The sequence below is a fragment of the Harpegnathos saltator genome, unplaced genomic scaffold, assembly GCF_003227715.2.
Source record: "Harpegnathos saltator strain DR-91 unplaced genomic scaffold, Hsal_v8.6 scaffold796, whole genome shotgun sequence".
Classification (NCBI taxonomy): domain Eukaryota; kingdom Metazoa; phylum Arthropoda; class Insecta; order Hymenoptera; family Formicidae; genus Harpegnathos; species Harpegnathos saltator.
This window is the reverse complement of record NW_020230644.1, coordinates 296,414-315,883: the sequence shown is the minus strand read 5'-3', so window position 1 is coordinate 315,883 and position 19,470 is coordinate 296,414. Positions and strand designations below refer to the sequence as shown.

General features: G+C 41.3%; 1 protein-coding gene across 1 annotated transcript; it reads right to left on the bottom strand.

Moving 5' to 3' along the window:
• Positions 1-3,442: 3,442 nt before the first annotated feature.
• Positions 3,443-3,946, bottom strand: LOC105183641 (histone-lysine N-methyltransferase SETMAR-like). The gene has a single exon (XM_011141913.2). It carries the CDS (start codon positions 3,944-3,946, stop codon positions 3,443-3,445), a length of 504 nt encoding a protein of 167 aa, XP_011140215.2.
• Between the last annotated feature and the right edge of the window lie 15,524 nt (positions 3,947-19,470).

The following is a 19,470-nucleotide window of genomic DNA, read 5'->3' as shown; positions in this document are numbered from 1 at the left end:
AGGGTGAGTCAATTAAAGTGTTACAGACTTATATCTTGGAAATGAATAATTTTAGAGAAAAATGTTTCAGACAAAAGTTGTATGGTGTTAAATGGGACATAAGAAGGTATCATTAATTAGACCTTGATTAGCCATTTGAAGGTTACGTGAAGGTCATCAACAATTTTTCAAATGGAATGCCCTACATTTTTTGGCATATTCTTATAACGTATTTCAAGAGCTTTCCAAAACACTACAACAAAGTATTTTTTTTGTTAAGTATTAGGTGCGCAAACTAAGTTCTCGCTGTTTTTTTGATGAAAATGCAACTTTATTGTGAAAAAATGGTTACAAATGAATCATTCAAAATATTGCCCATCTCTAGCGACAACTTTTTCCCATCTTTCTGGCAGAGCTCGAATACCGTCACGGTAGAAGTGTTCGTCTTTTGAGGCTATCCACGAATCAAGCCATTTTGAAATGTCTTCATATGAGCGGAACTGTTGATTAGCCAGACCATGTGCCATCGAACGGAACAAGTAATAATCGGACGGCGCAATATCTGGGGAATATGGCGGGTGGGGTAGGACTTCCCATTTGAGCGTTTCTAAGTAGGTTTTAACGGGTTTGGCAACGTGAGGCCGAGCGTTGTCATGCTGTAGAATCACTTTTTCGTGCCTCTGCTCGTATTGCGGCCGCTTCTCGCGGAGTGCTCGGCTCAATCGCATCAATTGAGTTCGATACCGTTCCCCAGTGATGGTTTCGTTCGGTTTCAACAGCTCATAATAAATAACACCGCCCTGGTCCCACCAAATACACAGCAAAACCTTCGCAGCGTTAATATTCGGCCGAGCCGACGACGTAGAAACATGACCGGGCAGTCCCCATGATTTTGTTCTCTTTGGGTTGCTGTAATGAATCCATTTTTCATCACCCGTAACGATGCGATGAAGAAAACCCTTCCTTTTTAGCCGCTGGAGCAGTTGTTCACAGGCGAAAAAACGACGCTCAACGTCTCTTGGCTTCAAATCATAAGGAACTCAAGTTCCTTGTTTTTGAATCATTCCCAACGCATGCAATCGCTTGGAAATGGCTTGGCGGGTAACTCCTAATGCTGAAGCAAGCTCTTTTTGCGTTTGGCACGGATCCTCATCGAGCAATGCCTCCAATTCAGCGTCTTCGAAGGTTTTTGGCCTTCCTTCACGCGAACGGTCGTCAACATCGAAATCACCGTCTTTGAAGCGACGGAACCAATCACGGCACGTTGTTTCACTTAGAGCAGCATCTCCGTAAACTTTTTGGAGTTCTCGATGCGCTTCAGCCGCCGTTTTCTTCGAATGAAAGAAGAAAAGCAACACTTCCCGCAAATGACGATTATTTGGCACAAAATAAGACATTTTCACACAACCAAAAGTATATGACGCAAAAACAAAATCACTAATGTGTCAAAGCGGTTTGTTTACCATATGTCTAAGCTTGGTTCATGACGTTTTGGTTATGTCACAATCGACCAGCACTTACTACTGGAGCCATCTCTTGAAAAACAGCGGGACCTTAGTTGTGCACCTAATACATCCCGAGTTATGAAGCTTCAAATTTACAGTATCGTCGGCATTAGCATTACCCAAGGTGTACCGCGTGGAGGTTGCACGATCGGATTTACACCTCTTGTGTGCGTGCGTGTGTGTGTGTGTGTGTGTGTGCGCGCGCGTGTATGTGTGCGTGCGAACACGCACACGCACACACATACACACATACAAAGACGTGTAAATCCGACCGTGCCACCTCCACGCGGTACACCTTGGATAATGCAAATGCCGGCGGTACTGCAACTTTGAAGCTTCATAACTCGGGATGTACTTAACAAAAAAACTTTGTTGTAATGTTTTGGAAAGCTCTTGAAATACGTTATAAGAATATGCCAAAAAAAGTAGGACGTTCCATTTGAAAAATTGTTGGTGACCTTCACGTAACCTTCAAATGGCTAATCAAGGTCTAATCAATGATACCTTCTTATATCCCATTTGACACAATATAACTCTTGTCTGAAACATTTTTCTCTAAAATTATTCATTTCCAAGATATAAATTTGTAACACTTTAATTGACTCACCCTGTATATGTTATGTTATAGATATATTATATTATAGATGAGTTGTGTTATAAGTGTTTTGTGTTATAGATGTGTTATAAATATATTATAGATGTTATAGATGTTTAAATATTGTTGTGTCCGAGCCACAAGGTTTGTGGCAGCGTCCGTTGTCCGTGAGCCTTTGGCATCTGATTTTGACAACTGAACAGATTGTCTGGACGACGAAAAATCGATAAGAAGTAAACAGCAGCTGACTGAGAGTCTCTGACCAGCTGTCATCGAGGATAGACGAGAGAATTGAGAATTATCAAATAGAGAATTATTCTTGTTTAAAGCTTGAGTGAGCTGCGCTGTAAATAGTAAAGCTTGTTATTCTTACGAGAGTGTTTTCCTGAGTGCAAGCGCGAGTGCGAGAGTGAGCGCAACAATATATAACAAAGTATATACAAAGTGTTTAAATAGAAAAACATAGTAAAATATCAAAACCACAACAAAATAGAAAAAGTATGAAAAATAATATAAATTTATAAAAAATAATATTGCAAAATATTATTTAATTACAAAAAAGACAAATATATACTAAACATTTTAGCACATGACGAAATCGTCAGAATAGAAGGAGATAAATATTACCATCATTAATACAGCCAGTTCACACGATTGATTTTAATCCGTTATTTTCATCTGAGTACTGACTTGATATGCTGTCACCTATATCAGGATTTTACGTTAAATTATGGAATTCATAAATAATCCAGCAATATATGTTACATATATTGGGTGAAGTAAAAAGTTCTGAGCGTTTTTTCTCTTTATTTCGACGATGAAATTAAAAAAGTTAGGATTATCGGATTTAGATCAAATATGCGCCGTTTTGTTCGATAACTTTTGTCCATTTTGAAGGCAATTTCATAATTCCGCGATTGAAGAAATCCTCGTCTCTATTGGTAAAAAACTTGACCAGCTCATTTTCACAAGCCTCTCTTGAGGCCAGTTTTGTACTATCAAGAAAATGTTGCAAATGCTTGAAAAGGTAAACTTGGAGTTAGGTCTGGGCTATACGGCGGGTGCGATATAACCTCCCATCCAAGCTCTCGGAGCTTCTGGCGCGTCGTCAAAGATGTGTGCGGCCTGGCATTGTCTTGATGGAACACAACACCCTTCCTATTGGCCAATTCTGGCCGCTTTTCGTCGATTGCCTGCTTCAATCTGGTCAGTTGTTGACAGTGTAGGTCCGAATTGAATGATGGCCCGATGGGAGCAGCTCATAGTGGATGATTCCCTTTCAATCCCACCAAGCACACAGTAAAACCTTCTTGACTGTTAATCCGGGCTTGGCGATCATTTGGACCGGCTCACCGCGCTTGGATCACGATCTTTTTCGCCTGTTGTTCTCGTATGTGACCCATTTTTCATCGCCAGTCACCATTCGCTTCAAAAATGGGTCGCTTTCGTTACGCTTTAGCAAAGAATCGCAGGCATAAATTCGGTCCAAAAGGTTCTTTTGCGTCAATTCGTGTGACACCCATACATCGAGCTTCTTCTTGAGACCAGCCTTATGCAAATGGTTCCATACGGTTTCCTGGCTAATCTTCAGTTCCTGGGCAATGGAATAAGTGCTCGCATGCCGGTCCGACTCGACGATTTCCATGATTTTATCGACATTTTCGACAATTGGCCTACCAGAGCGTGTCTCAACTTCGACGTCCATATTACCAGAACGGAATTGTTGCAACCACCGCTTTGCTGTTGCATTCGATACTGTATTGGGTCCATAAACAGCACAAATTTTTTTGCCCGCCTGCTTCGCTTTTTCCCTTTGGTCGTAGTGGTACTGAAGAATGTATCGAATTTTCTCTTTCTTTACCTCCATTTTGGAACACTCTAACACACAACTGACTTTACCAAACACAAAATTGTCAACGAATTTTTTTAAAACGTTATGTCACCTTTAAGTCGCAGTATATAATGACCAGATGCGACATCATACATCGTGAGATATGACCTCACTAGATGGCGTTTCTCGCTAGATGGCACAAAGCCATCTAGCGAAAAACGCTCAAAACTTTTTACTTAACCCAATATATATATATTATACAGGGTGGACCATTTTAAACTTTAATGGAGAATAACTCGACCGGTGAGCGAAATAATGAAAAAAGTTTCATACAAAAGTTGTTGGACAAGGAGGGGGACGTATGACCATATCCTCGAATTTGACCTTGACTTTGACCTTAGGGGTTATTTGAAGGTCAAATAACATTTTTTAAATGGAATTGCCTATTTTCGACCCCGGATTTGGAAAGAGCGGGAAATTTTAGAATAGGATGTGGTATGATCGATAAGATCAAATGTCATGTTTTGAGGTCATTTCAAAGTCAAAAGGAACTTGTACGTGTATTCATGCGAAAATCGTATCTGTATATGGGGATTTCTAAATTATCTTCTACACTTAGCATTACCCAGAGACAACGACGTGGACGTGGTAGAATTCTGCCTCTTTCGGGGTGCTTGTTTAGAGTGAGTCCCCTTGCCTCTCACTATGCATACTTTGCTATTGTTAATCTAGCTCAAAAGGTTTTCGAAAGTTGCACCGTTAGCATTTATGCAATAATTGAGCCTTCTTTGGAAATGGGCCACTGTGCTGAGCAAGACATTTCTTGGAATCGCTTCACAAGCTCGTCTTATGCGATTTTCCATATCTTCTCTTGTTGTTGGTTCTTCTTTGAAAACAACTTCTTTCAAATAGCCCCAGAGATAAAAATCGAGTGACGTCAAATCAGGAGAACGAGGAGGCCATGCAATCGGACCCTCTCGACCAATCCATCGGTTCGGGTACCTTTCATCTAAAAACCTCCTGACTATACGTGCAAAGTGCGGTGGTGCACCATCCTGTTGGAAGAACATCCTTCGCCTGGTTTCCAAGTCTACGTTCTCCAACAAATGAGGCAATTGGTCTGTGAGCAAATCGAGGTACGTATTTACATTCACAGTACGTTCGAAAAAGAATGGACCGACCAAGTATCCATTAACAATCCCGCACCAGACATTGAGGCTCCAGCGGTGTTGATTGTCAATCGCTCTATGCCAGTGCGGATTGGTATCGGACCAATAATGGCAATTATGCCGGTTCAACTCCCCTGTGTTCTTGAACGTCGCTTCATCGGAAAACATCACAAATCTAAAAAAATTAGGGTCCCGATCGATCTGCTGTAAGGCCCACCGGCAGAACTCGAGGCGTCGATCAAAATCGGCAGGTAATAATGTTTGGGTCAAAGTGATATGATAAGCATGGTACTTCCGAGCCTTCAAAATCCGCAAGATTGTGGACTTCGGTATTCCTGTGGATATCTCCAGTCTACGGCTCGAAATATGAGGATAGAGATAGACCGATGCCAAAATAGTCAGCACTCGAACGTCATTCTCGTCATATTCGTGATGACGACGTTGACGTGTCATTTGCCCAGTACGTGCCCTCGTGGTCAAATTTCTGATCGTCACGTTACACGGATGTCGTCTCCTCGGAAAGCGCTGAGCGTAAAGTGCTGCGGCATTCACATGTGGCCGGTAGGAGCACGCAGAGAAAGACTATGAAGAATATGTCCACGTCGCTTCCGAGTAATGCTCACATTTTTCACTCGTAAGGAATTATTCGCTGAGAATACAAAATAGTGTTATCTTTGTTATTATTATCATTATCCGCCCAAAAATAACATTGATAATAATAATTATAACAATAATTATTATAAAGCTAGTATAATAAATATTGTTCATTGAAATAAAACTCAATTATTATCATACAGCTTGTCTCTTAGTATTAATAAGCAGAGATCTGGTGTGATTAAAATGGGAGATTATACACTCAATGAGATCGTTGATATGATTTATATTTTAGGAGAATGTCGAGGTGTCTATGTGAATGCCGCAGCACTTTACGCTCAACGCTTTCCGAGGAGACGACATCCGTGTAACGTGACGATCAGAAATTTGACCACGAGGGCACGTACTGGGCAAATGACACGTCAACGTCGCCATCACGAATATGACGAGAATGACGTTCGAGTGCTGACTATTTTGGCATCGGTCTATCTCGATCCTCATATTTCGAGCCGTAGACTGGAGGTATCCACAGGAATACCGAAGTCCACAATCTTGCGGATTTTGAAAGCTCGGAAGTACCATGCTTATCATATCACTTTGACCCAAACATTATTACCTGCCGATTTTGATCGACGCCTCGAGTTCTGCCGGTGGGCCTTACAGCAGATCGATCGGGACCCTAATTTTTTTAGATTTGTGATGTTTTCCGATGAAGCGACGTTCAAGAACACAGGGGAGTTGAACCGGCATAATTGCCATTATTGGTCCGATACCAATCCGCACTGGCATAGAGCGATTGACAATCAACACCGCTGGAGCCTCAATGTCTGGTGCGGGATTGTTAATGGATACTTGGTCGGTCCATTCTTTTTCGAACGTACTGTGAATGTAAATACGTACCTCGATTTGCTCACAGACCAATTGCCTCATTTGTTGGAGAACGTAGACTTGGAAACCAGGCGAAGGATGTTCTTCCAACAGGATGGTGCACCACCGCACTTTGCACGTATAGTCAGGAGGTTTTTAGATGAAAGGTACCCGAACCGATGGATTGGTCGAGAGGGTCCGATTGCATGGCCTCCTCGTTCTCCTGATTTGACGTCACTCGATTTTTATCTCTGGGGCTATTTGAAAGAAGTTGTTTTCAAAGAAGAACCAACAACAAGAGAAGATATGGAAAATCGCATAAGACGAGCTTGTGAAGCGATTCCAAGAAATGTCTTGCTCAGCACAGTGGCCCATTTCCAAAGAAGGCTCAATTATTGCATAAATGCTAACGGTGCAACTTTCGAAAACCTTTTGAGCTAGATTAACAATAGCAAAGTATGCATAGTGAGAGGCAAGGGGACTCACTCTAAACAAGCACCCCGAAAGAGGCAGAATTCTACCACGTCCACGTCGTTGTCTCTGGGTAATGCTAAGTGTAGAAGATAATTTAGAAATCCCCATATACAGATACGATTTTCGCATGAATACACGTACAAGTTCCTTTTGACTTTGAAATGACCTCAAAACATGACATTTGATCTTATCGATCATACCATATCCTATTCTAAAATTTCCCGCTCTTTCCAAATCCGGGGACGAAAATAGGCAATTCCATTTAAAAAATGTTATTTGACCTTCAAATAACCCCTAAGGTCAAAGTCAAGGTCAAATTCAAGGATATGGTCATACGTCCCCCTCCTTGTCCAACAACTTTTGTATGAAACTTTTTTCATTATTTCGCTCATCGGTCGAGTTATTCTCCATTAAAGGTTAAAATGGTCCACCCTGTATATACAGGGTGTTATAAAAGTCCCGGAAGAGCAGAATAACTCAAAAAATATGAGTCCTAGAAAAAATGCGAAGTACTGGGTTTTTATGATTTTTTCCTAGCTATCTGACGGTGACATTAGATTTGACCTTAACAATGACCTTGAAGGTCATTTCAAGGTCAGGTCAATTTTTTTAAACGGGACCCTATACTTTTGACCCCAGAAATGAAAAGAGCGAAAAATTTTACGTTCGGATATGACCTTGAACACTGCCAAATTTGACCTCTGAAGATCACACAAAGGTGTAAGCTTGTTTTAGGCTGAAAACGCGAATATCTTCAAAAATGCACCTGCTAGGGAGCAATGTTACGCATAAGAATAAGCTAGGGAGCAATGTTACGCATAAGAATAAGCTAGGGAGCAATGTTACGCATAAGAATAAGAATGTAGAGGTCAACGAGGGACATTCAACCGTGACCTTGCCCTTATTCTCAAGGTCATGAGTTAAGATTAGTATTAAGGTCAAACCAAACTTTTTTAGGACTGAAAATCCATACTTTTGACCTAGAAGTGTCAAGATTGAAAAATTTTACGTTCGGATATGACTTTTCAAACCTTGACCTTGTTCTTAAGGTTATGTGTCAGTCATATCAAGGTCAATAATTTTTTTAGGCTGGAAACACATACTTTTATCCCCCCCCCCATAATGTGAAGAGTGAGATTTTACGCTACGTACGAGGTCACTCTCCGATTGTTGGTAATTCCTCAATATCGGGCGCTATTTTGGATCGGTCATCTTGAATTTGTAAAATCCAACGTCGGATTCGATTTCAGAAACGACTTCAAAAACTCCTTAAACGAGATCCAATTTTGTTATTCTTAAATATCGGCCGCTATCTTGAATCGGCTATCTTGAATTTGCAAAATCCGACGTCGGATTCGATTTTAGCGAGCTCAAAAATCCCAGGATCGGTATCCGAAAAATTTATTCGCCATCGATAAAGTATATGTCTCAAGGTTTTTATTTGTCTCGATTCTATCAGTGTCAAACAGATAATAGATTGTTTTTGAGTTTTCATCGATTTAACAAGTTTTGATGTCATTCTAGTCCGTTTTGAATTATTACCATATTATTATTAACGATCAATGGTACATTACTTATTATTTTTATTTAAAGGTAAAGAAACCGAATTTTTTATACAAAATTTTTGCAAATTTTTTGTTTTCAATTCCAAATGGCTTCTCTTACAGAGCATGAGAGAGTTTCGCTATTGATGATGAGAGGATGGGGGGATAGATAAAGGTCATACAGTGAAGTGAGATTGTTGTTCAATGAAAACTTTCATAATGAAGGCGAAGGTATTTCAATATCGACTGTATCTCGCACCATCAGACGATTTGTAGAAACTGGGAGTAATAAAAACCGCCAAAAATCTGGGAGGCTAAGGTCCCAAACGACAGAAGAGCACACAATTTGAAGTAACCCAATCATTTGTTGAAAATCCCGATTGTCAATTAGAAAAGCATCTCAACAGCTTCAAATGAGTGTATTGTCAATTTCCAAAAATCTAAAGACCATTAAGTTCCACCCCTACAAAATTCATACCCACCATGAGTTGAATGAGGATGATTTTGACCGCAGGGTGCAATTTTCAGAAGTTATGATGCAAAGAATTGATCAGCAACCGAACTTTTTGCATAATATCGTTTTTTCAGACGAAGCGTCTTTTGAAATTACTGGTAAGGTAAACCGTTATAATTTTAGATGGTGGGACAACGAAAATCCTCATTGGATGCTTGAAGCATATACGCAGCGACCACAAAAATTGAATGTTTGGGCAGGTCTTTGTGATAATCAAGTGGCCTTTTTTTATAAATGGGAATTTGAACTCAGAAACCTATCTGCAGCTTCTAATAGACCAAATTGTTTCATCAATACAGGAGATTGTTGGTGATAATTTTGATGATGTTTGGTTCCAGCAAGATGGGGCACCGCCACATTATGGACGCATTGTTCGGAACTATTTAAACGATACTTTCCCTAATCGATGGATAGGTAGAAGAGGAACAATCGAATGGCCACCGAGATCGCCCGACAGACTAGAGCTATACATACAAGTAAATGGCCAAGTTTTTGAACACTTTAAGTAATTATACACAAAAGAAGATCTTGCCTTGACTAGTTGGATCATGCTCGGATCTTGTCTTGACTGGTTGGGTCATGCTCGGATCTTGCCTTGACTGGCTGGATCATGCTTGGATCTTGCCTTGACTGGCTGGATCATGCTCGGATCTTGCCTTGACTAGCTGGATCATGCTCGGATCTTGCCTTGACTGGCTGGATCATGCTCGGATCTTGTCTTGACTGGCTAGATCATGCTCGGATCTTGCCTTTACTGGCTGGATCATGCTCGGATCTTGCCTTGACTGGCTGGATCATGCTCGGATATTGCCTTGACTGGTTGGATCATGCTCGGATCTTGCCTTGATTGGTTGGATCACGTAAGATAAGACTATCGGAAAGTGAATGTTTTACGAAATATTTTGTATTTTTATCAAAATTTTGTAAATTTGGAGCTTTATAATTCGAAAAGTACTTCACCAAAAACATTTGATTATAGTGTTTTGGGAATCTGTCGAGGTCAGCTATAAGAATATGTAATAAAAAATAGGGGGCGCTATCTAAAATAATTGAGGTAACCTTCACGTGACCTTCAAATGACTCTTCAATGTCAAATCAATGGTACGATCTTATGGCCTTCTCGAAACCATACAAAACGTGTCTGAACCATTTTTCTCTAAAATAAAAAATAAGAGAGATATTTGGGGTGGACACTTAAAATGAGACATTCTGTATATGCAATATATATACGCAAACTCATTAGTAGAATACATTGATAATATGGGGATATCATGCAGGTATAAAATATATCGGCCCACTGCAGATCCTCTTCACTGGCAAAAACTGAGAATTTCGATCTTACATATGTATCTCGGAGGCCTTAAAAGCCCGTATAAACTTTGTCCGATCCAAAAATATTCGATATTTTACATGTTTTATACATTTGACAAATTTGCGCGTCCGCCATTTTGAATTGAGGGCCTAATTTAAAAAACGGGCTCGATACGATTGTAGAGCAATTTATCGCGAGTACATTAAAAAAAAGCATGGAAATCGGTTAAGAATTACGCCGTCTAGCGATTTTTGTCCACAAAAAGACCCATTTGTCCCACTGTGCGCCCGTGCAGGCGCGTAGTATTGTCGTCCCTTCGCCCTCGACGACGAGTGTGTCTGATGTTCCGGAATCCTTGTCACATGTCAGGCTTCCTAAAATAAATTTGCCGACATTTTCAGGAAGGTATGACGAATGGTGTCCATTTGCTGATGCATTTAGCGCGCTTATTCACACAAATGTTTCGATCGGCAATATTCAGAAATTGCAATATTTGAGAGCGTCTCTCACTGGTGATGCCAGCAACTTAATAAGCGCGTTGGAAATTTCAGAATTGAATTACGAGGTTGCTTGGGAACTTTTGCAAGAAACGTATAATAACAAGCGGCTTATAGTGCAAAATCACGTTAAGGCCATTTTATATCTACTATCCATGACTAGAGAAAATGCTGTCGAACTGCAGCAAATCGCGGACAGCACCATAAGGTACATTAATGCCTTAAGGGCATTAATGCGTCCTACAGACCAATGGGACGATTTACTTGCTCGGCTCCAAGCTTGATGCGCTTTCTTTGAGGGAGTGGCAATCATCGTTATCAAGCTCCGAGTTACCCACCATGAGACAATTCATGGAATTCATTACCCATCGTTGTCAAACACTCGAGGTTATCAGTAGGCCTAACGTAAATGTTTCGAAAAATGTCAACACACGCTCGCAATCTAGTCCATTCATCGTTTGTCGTCACTGCAAAATCAAAATGCATCCTTTGTCATGGTGATCACTACATATACTATTGTAAAGACTTTTAGGCCTTTCCGATTACGAGAAGAATTGCGGAGGTTCGTAAATGTAAGCTTTGCATGAATTGCCTACGGTCCACATCTCATACCCGGGATAAATACACATCAGGTCATTGCAAGCTTTGCAAGGCTAAACATAATACGCTGCTCCACGACGATACTATTACAGGGGAACCGTCCGGCTCAGATGCGAGCCATAACGAAGAGTCTAGAGCAATGAATTCACCAATCGCGCTAATTTCGCATGGGTCAAGCGGCACGTCAAGATACGATCGCGTTATCCTTTCAACCGCTGTAGTACACGTTTATGATGGCAAGGGCGATGTAAAACCGTGCTGTGCTCTTCTCGATTGTGGCTCGCAAGCCAACTTCATATCAAAGCGGGTTTTGAGCTCTCTCGGTCTCGTTCCTCAATCCACGGATACAGCCATCGTAGGCATCAATAAAACGGCTACGAAGTCATCGTAAGCGGTAATGATCAAATTAAAGTCGCGTCTCAATTCCTTTCAAGCTAGCATCGACTGCGTGGTAATGAAGTGCGTTGCAGGCAATATCCATCGGTTAATCTCAGGCGAAGCAAGTTCGATTTGTCGCGTAATTTAAAGCTCGCTGATACACAATTTCACGTCGCGGCAGAAGCAGACATTTTGATCGACACGGACCTTTTCTGGCGATTACTTTGCGTCGGGCAGATCAGAGCGTCCTCGAAGCATCCTACCCTTCAAAAAACTCGTTTAGGTTGGATTCTTGCAGGGCGAATTTGCAATCTGTTAAACTCAAAGCAAAGCGTTCAAGCGTTTCACGCGCGCGCAACTAATGTTGAGCTACGAAAGCAATTAACTCGATTCTGGCGGGTCGAAGAAATGGTCGGTGCTTCGAAGAGTCTTTCGCGCGAGGAAGCTCTTTGCGAGAAGCATTTTCAAGCCAACGTTTTTCGGACATGTGACAGGCGATACGTAGTCAAGCTTCCCACAAGGGAACATCTAATAAACAAGCTTGGAGATTCTCGAGACAGCGCTCTAAAACGATTACATGGTCTGGAAAAGCGCCTTAAGCGTGATCCGGAATTAAGGAGTCAATATACACAGTTTCTAAACGAATATAGAATTTCAAGCCACTTGAGGTTAATAGACGAACGCTCCGACAATGATCTCGATACTTATTACATGTCACATCACTATGTGTTTAAACAATCGGGGAATGTATCCAAGATCCGTTGTATTCGATGCGTCTAGTAGAAGCGCCACACGTATATCTCTAAACGATGCACTTCTAGTGGGTCCGATCGTCCAACAAGATTTGATGGCTATTCTGCTACGATTTCGCACGCATAAGTACGCGGTTGTAGCCGATATTGTAAAAATATACTGACAAATATTAGTTCATCCTTCTCAAACTCGACTGCAACGAATCTTGTGGAGGGACGATTCTGCCTCCGAGGTTCAGGCCTACGAACTTGTGACGGTTTCATACGGCACGGTGCCGGCTTCTTATCTGGCCACACGGTGTCTTCTGCATTTAGCCGTTCAATATTTTGACGAATTCCCAGTCGGCTTGACGCGAATCAAGCTTGACTTTTACGCGGACGACTTGCTGACGGGCGCGAATTCTTTAGATGATGCCAGGCGGATTCGCGACGAGATAATTGACTTATTAAAAAGGGAGCTTTTCAGTTAAGCAAATGGGCATCAAACTGCACCGAGTTATTGCCAGATGACAGCAGGTACAACGACGACGTTGTTACTATCAATGAGTCATTGAGTTACAGCATATTGGGGGTTCATTGGAACCAATCGCGGGATACCTTCCATTTTTCATATACAGACGACAAATTACTCAATCGTGACTTCGTGTCTAAATGTTCAATATTATCGGAGGTCTCGCGATTATTTGATCCCCAGGGCCTACTCGGCCCGATCATCGTGGTAGCTAAACTTTTATTGCAGGAACTTTGGCAGGCGGGGGTTGATTGGGACGAATCAGCACCACAAGACGTTCACTTGCGCTGGACAAGGTTCAAATCTCAATTACTCAACATCAATCAATTAGCAATTCCGCGTTGCGTCAAACTCAATTCCGACCCTTCTTTGATTCAAATTCACGGGTTTAGCGACGTAAGTCAGCGCGCATATGGTACATGCATATATTGGCGCACTGAAACCGAGGATGGCGGATATCAGTCCGCACTATTATGCTCGAAATCTCGTGTCGCTCCTTTTAAGACCATGTCGTTGCCGCGTCTTGAACTATTGGCGGCGACATTATTAGCGTGATTAATCGATAAAGTTAAAGCATCGTTGCACATAGCCAGTGCCCAAATAGTTATATGGTCGGACTCCATCATTGTTTTAAATTGGATATTGTCATCTTCGCGGAAATGGGAAACTTTTGTGGCCAACCGCGTAGGTCAAATACAGAATTTGACGAATGTTAGCGATTGGCGTCATATCCCATCGTCACTCAATCCTGCCGATATTTTATCCCGCGGTATAGATCCAAGCGAGTTATTGCACTCTTCATTATGGTGGCACGGGCCTGATTTCTTGAAGTCGGGCGAAGCTTGCTGGCCAACCAGCGAGCTCACATTTGCGGGAGACGAGCTCCCTGAAGGTAAAGTGGTTGTCGTGGCAGCAGCTAACTGGAATCACTCGATTATCGACCAATTGCTAGACAGACATTTTAATCTCCGTAAGATATGCCGCATCATAGCTCATTGCTTGAGAGTCTCTAAATTTCACCGATTAGCCCGATGCACCTTGTTCGTCTCTCACCAAGAAATTGCTTTCGCATTAAACATAATGTGCAAAGCAGCAACAAGCCTTCCCTGAAGAGCATAAATCTCTATCTAAGGGCAACCCCATAAGGACGACTAGCAAAATTCTCGTGTTATCCCCGTTTTTATGTGACGACGGATTAATTAGGGTTGGAGGCCGATTACAGAACTCGAGCTTGACCTTCGACGTTTGCCATCCGATATTGTTGCCGCGCAGTATTAACGAAACGCATAATAGAGCAAGAGCATATTCGCGTTGGACATGCCGGCGCTCAAGCCGCAGTAGTTGCAGTTCGACAACGGTACTGGCCGTTGGCTCTGCGATCGGCTGTTAGAAAGATCGTAAGAGGCTGCGTGACCTGTTTTAAGGCCAAGCTGCCAAGGTCAGAGGCCATCATGACTCTTTTGCCATTCGACCGCGTAACAGTTTCGCGACCGTTCTATCATTGCGGCGTTGATTATGCCGGTCCCTTGACGTTGCGCGACGGCAAGCGTCGCAATTTCAAACTTAGCAAAGCATATATATCAACATTTGTGTGTTTTGCCACCAAGGCAGTGCACATTGAATTAGTAAGTGACCTCACATCTAATGCGTTCATCGGGGCACTCAAACGTTTCGTTTCGCGTCGCGGTAAACCGAAATGTATGAATTCTGATAACGGGACTACTTTCGTACTACTTTTGTCCTTGAACTCTGATATTAACAGCTTCCTATGCACACAAAAGGTCGCATGGAAATTTATCCCGCTAAACGCTCCACACTTTGGTGGATTATGGGAGGCTGCGGTAAAATCTACATCTAAACATCATCTTCAACGCATAGTTGGTAGGGCGCACTTGAACTTCGAGGAGATGGCAACAGTACTATGCGAAATAGAAGCTATTCTCAATTCGCATCCCCTCTCGCCGTTAAGCGAGGACCCTAATGATCTTGCATATCTTGGCCCTGGTCATTTTTTAGTTGGCACTCCTCTTTATAGTTATCCTTGTCACGATTTATGCGATGTAAGCGAAAGTAGGTTAATTAGATGGCAGAGGGTTGAACAGCTTCGGCAACACTTTTGAGCCCGATGGAGCAAGGATTAGCTGCACTCATTGCAAGAGCGTTCGAAGTGGAAGACGAACAAGGGCGAGCAATTGAAGACAAATCAACTTGTTTGTCATCCTGAACCAACCAGGGCTATCTCCATTGTACTGGCTGTTGGGACGTGTTGAAGAGGTACACACGGGATCCAACGGGATAGTTCGAACGATGCTCGTGAAAACCGCTAAGGGATCATACACGAGACCCTTATCCAGAATTGCCATATTACTTGGTGATTAACGACGGATCCTCACCACAAAGTCATCCAATGTATCAATTCGTTTAGTCAATTTATAAATCCGAGTTATAGATTAGGACTGACTTATTGTTAGCTTCATCTTCCTCTTATCATTATAATCACCATTCAGTTTACAATTCAACGTTATATTTAATTTAAGTTTTCATTTGGCTGTTAAATTGAAAGCCCGTATTTTCAAGGGGGGCGACGTATATTATATTTTAGTTTCTGATTTCTAATAAGCGCTCTCGCCATAGCAGGTGCCACTGTCTCCATTCGTCTCTAGCGGCGCTCGGGCGTCTTCGGGTGTGCTCGGGCGATCGCACGATCGGTTACACGCTAATCGAGAAAGAGAGCCCCAATTGGAAGACCGAGCCGAAAGCATTGTTACGATAGAACGCGTCGTCCAGTACCGGTTCATTGTACAGAATTTACAGAAGACGAATAAATATTCAGAGTGAGCAAGGAGAGGTTTCATTTAATATTAAATAGAGAGAGAGTAAACCAGCACTCTCGAACACATGACCCGAGAAGATCCAAGTTACGCCTCGGCATATGCGTGCAAGGCACAGCCGCATAAACAAAGACGCTCAGACGTTGAAATATCGAACACCATCAGATCAAGCATTTGTGTTGTTTATCGGCTACGAGCCGTTCATGTTAATCGGCTAAAAGCCGTTCCGTTCGCCGCATCCCGCGTAAGTGTGCACCTCGCCTTCAATCGGCGCGACGTTTTCCTCACCCGACGGGGAACAAGTATAAAGTGCAAGTGATCGTCCGGCTACCGCCAGGAACCGTTAAACGTGAAAACCAGTATGTTGTCCTAGTGTCTCAATGTGTTAGACTCAGCGACGTTTTCGCCATTAGTCTAACAGTAAGTGCACGTTTGAAATCCCTTGTAAATATATAAGTCGCGAGGCTCTGACGGAGCGTGGCGCTCGGCGCCATAGATTTATTATTAGTGTTTTCTTATCATTAGTAGAGCCATAGGATAAGTTGTGTCATTCGTGTACATAGCATCATCACCAGATTTAGAATAATCTTTGTAGAAATAATAAACTGTAGCCAACCTGGCAATGACTTACTAAGATAAAGCCATCACTTGATACATGTGAGAGAAAGTTATTCCCACATCCTTCCACGACGTGCCAGCCGCCACGTCCGTCTCTCGACCGGAGCCGACGGCGGGCACACGACGGGGCGAGCCCATCGACCGAACGAACCGACACGCGGTGCCGCGAGAGACGCGCCTCAAGGAGAGTGCGCCGGACCGGGCGACGGAGAGAGGGAGATGCGCGCCGAGGTCGCGGCGTTACAAGCCTTTTCTTTTTACTCAAATCATCACCTCGGTTGAGAGGGTGGAGTTTTGGAAGTTACATCAGGGATCTAAGGTTTATATACAAATATGGTCATAGGACTTTGTTGCTAAGATTTTTAGAAGTGGGGTTTCAAGGGTGCTTTGCACTATCTCAAAAATAAATATTGTAAGAGATGGGGTACATATAGCAGTAAAAAGATGTCAAAGTTTCGTTAGGTTTAATTAGAGTTGATGCGCAATAAAATTTATAAAGGGACGTGGAAAAGGCATGAATTCTTGAAGATCAAAGGCTAGTCGCGTCATGTAACAATATGAGAGATTGACCGGTCGGTCCATCTTCAAAGAAAATTGTTGTTCTGAAGTAGGAAGTTATTAAAAATTTTGGAAGAGAAACGCCTGGCTAAAATAACTCGGTGGAAGTTTCTGAGGGAAATAGAGGAACTCGGCAATTATGCTTCTAGGAGGAAGGACAAAGAAAAAAGAGAAATCGATACGTGATCGTAACGTGATCTCTCATCCCACCGTGCTCGAGGAATCGTGGGAACGTGTTTGTTAAGTAAGAACATTTGAACGTATAATGAGTAATATAAAATTAATTCGTTTTACTTATAAAAAGAAATTAAAAAAAATTAAAAGAAATTAAAATACGCGGAGTCCGCAGGACGTAACAGATAAAAGAATTGCCTATTTTTCTTCTATACCGTCTCTCTGTTTATATCGCGTAGAAGTATCGCGGAAATTGAACTTAGTACATTCAGTCGCACAAAGTAGGTAGAATAGAATTAGTTATTTTAATATATTCAGAACTTTTCTGATTCGTCACGTTATAAATCAAGATGCGAAGTGCGTTAGACTCATTAGCTAAACATTTTCGCAGAATCGAATAGACAATGAGTTCATAAATGAATATCGCACCTTTTCTAATGCACTTCTTCAACTTCCGTCATGACTCTATGCTTTTAAGAACGTCATATATAAGATGCGCGCGCAATATCAGTATGAATTTAAAAACATTCTGTCGCGAGTGTTTCGTGACAATGGTTTTATAATCATATCGGTTGGTTTTTCACGTTTTCTGATATCATCGTTGAAAACAATATTTACCGTAAATATATACGCTTGATTATATCAAATCAATTATTATAACAAAAATGTCTTTATGAAATATAAAAGACTAACTTGTAATAGACTCGCATTATACAGAGTATTAAAAACAGAAATAATACTTGTAACATTTTGCTACTTAATTTTTTTCCTGCTTTCCTTAAAATCTATCGCGCTGCCAAGCAATTAGTCGATCCGATGACATCTATATTTTTATATTTTTTGTAATTTGTAAAAAAAGAAGTATCTGAAGCTAGTGTTTGAGATTTTTATTGTAAACATGAAGGATTATCTATTACAACAAATCGCATTTGAGAAACACGTTTCACTTCTGATATTCCCCTTGCGAGTAATAAATCCTTAGTAAACACAAGCTAAAAAATCAACTACAACGTTAAGAATTACAAACATTTTTCGATTTTGGTAACGCAAGTTATACATGTGGTTCTATTGATTGCACGCGATGAATAAACAAACGAATATTTTATCATATTAATACTATTTTATTATTGCTTTATTTCTAATAATTGTTCTATGTGTCTTCCTATTTTTACATTGCATATCCGAATGTTTTTTTTTATACGTAGAAGCGTGTAATTAGCTGAAGCTTTTTCTGAATTAGCTTTTTTGACACGTTTCTCATCATCTTATCGAAGGTAATGCAAAAATTTTCATTGTTTTTAAGGCAATATTCTTTATTGGTATTATCATAAATGACATAGCATCTTTAATCATGTTTTTTATAATATTTTGAATTTTGTTGCTATAAATGCATGGATTATATACAAGGAAGTTAAGTGTAAAAAAAATCAAGAAGAATCTTTTTACAAAATCTCGCGGAAGGATTGAGTGCTCCGTGTGTTGTCCAACGTCTGTGTAAGTCATGATGGCGCCCCGCCGCACTTCAGCCTTACTGTACGGACTCATCTAAATAATACGTACAGGAAGCAATGGATAGCGGGACTTGTCGCGTGGCCAGCGCGATCGCCCGACTTAATGCCCTTCGATCTTTTTCTTTGGGAACACGTGAAGAGTGTCGTATTACACAAATTAATTGCAGAGAGGACTTATTTGAGCGAATACGCTCTGCTTTTGTCCAAATGCAATAAAGATCTCAAATGTTCGATAGAGTCTGCCAATCGATGTTACGACGATGCCATGAATGCAATGAAATTTAGCGTAGACACTTTGAGCATCTTCTTTAAAGTATTAGGTAAATCGGAAAGTTCCGTCCGTTTAGCGACAAATAGCTATAGCTAGAACTGTCGTTAACCTGTAATGTCTAAACGAAGCTTAATAGTTTGTTTTGACATCTGTCAATAACATTCAGTACATAAAAGTATACGTTTGCATCAATAACATTGTTTTTCACTGCATCGAAAATGTCGAAATTTGAGCCAAATATGCGTCATTTGCGCGAAGTGTTAATCTTTTGCTTCAATTGGAAGAAAACTGCAGCTGAAGCTCATCGAATGCTTGTAGAAGTTTATGGTGATAATGTTCCTTCCGATAAAACATGCAGAGAATGGTTTCGGCGCTTTAAAATTGG

Bases quoted from the DNA above. Each gene is read 5' to 3' on its own strand.
- LOC105183641 (XM_011141913.2), bottom strand. From the start codon at position 3,946: ATGGAGGTAAAGAAAGAGAAAATTCGATACATTCTTCAGTACCACTAC.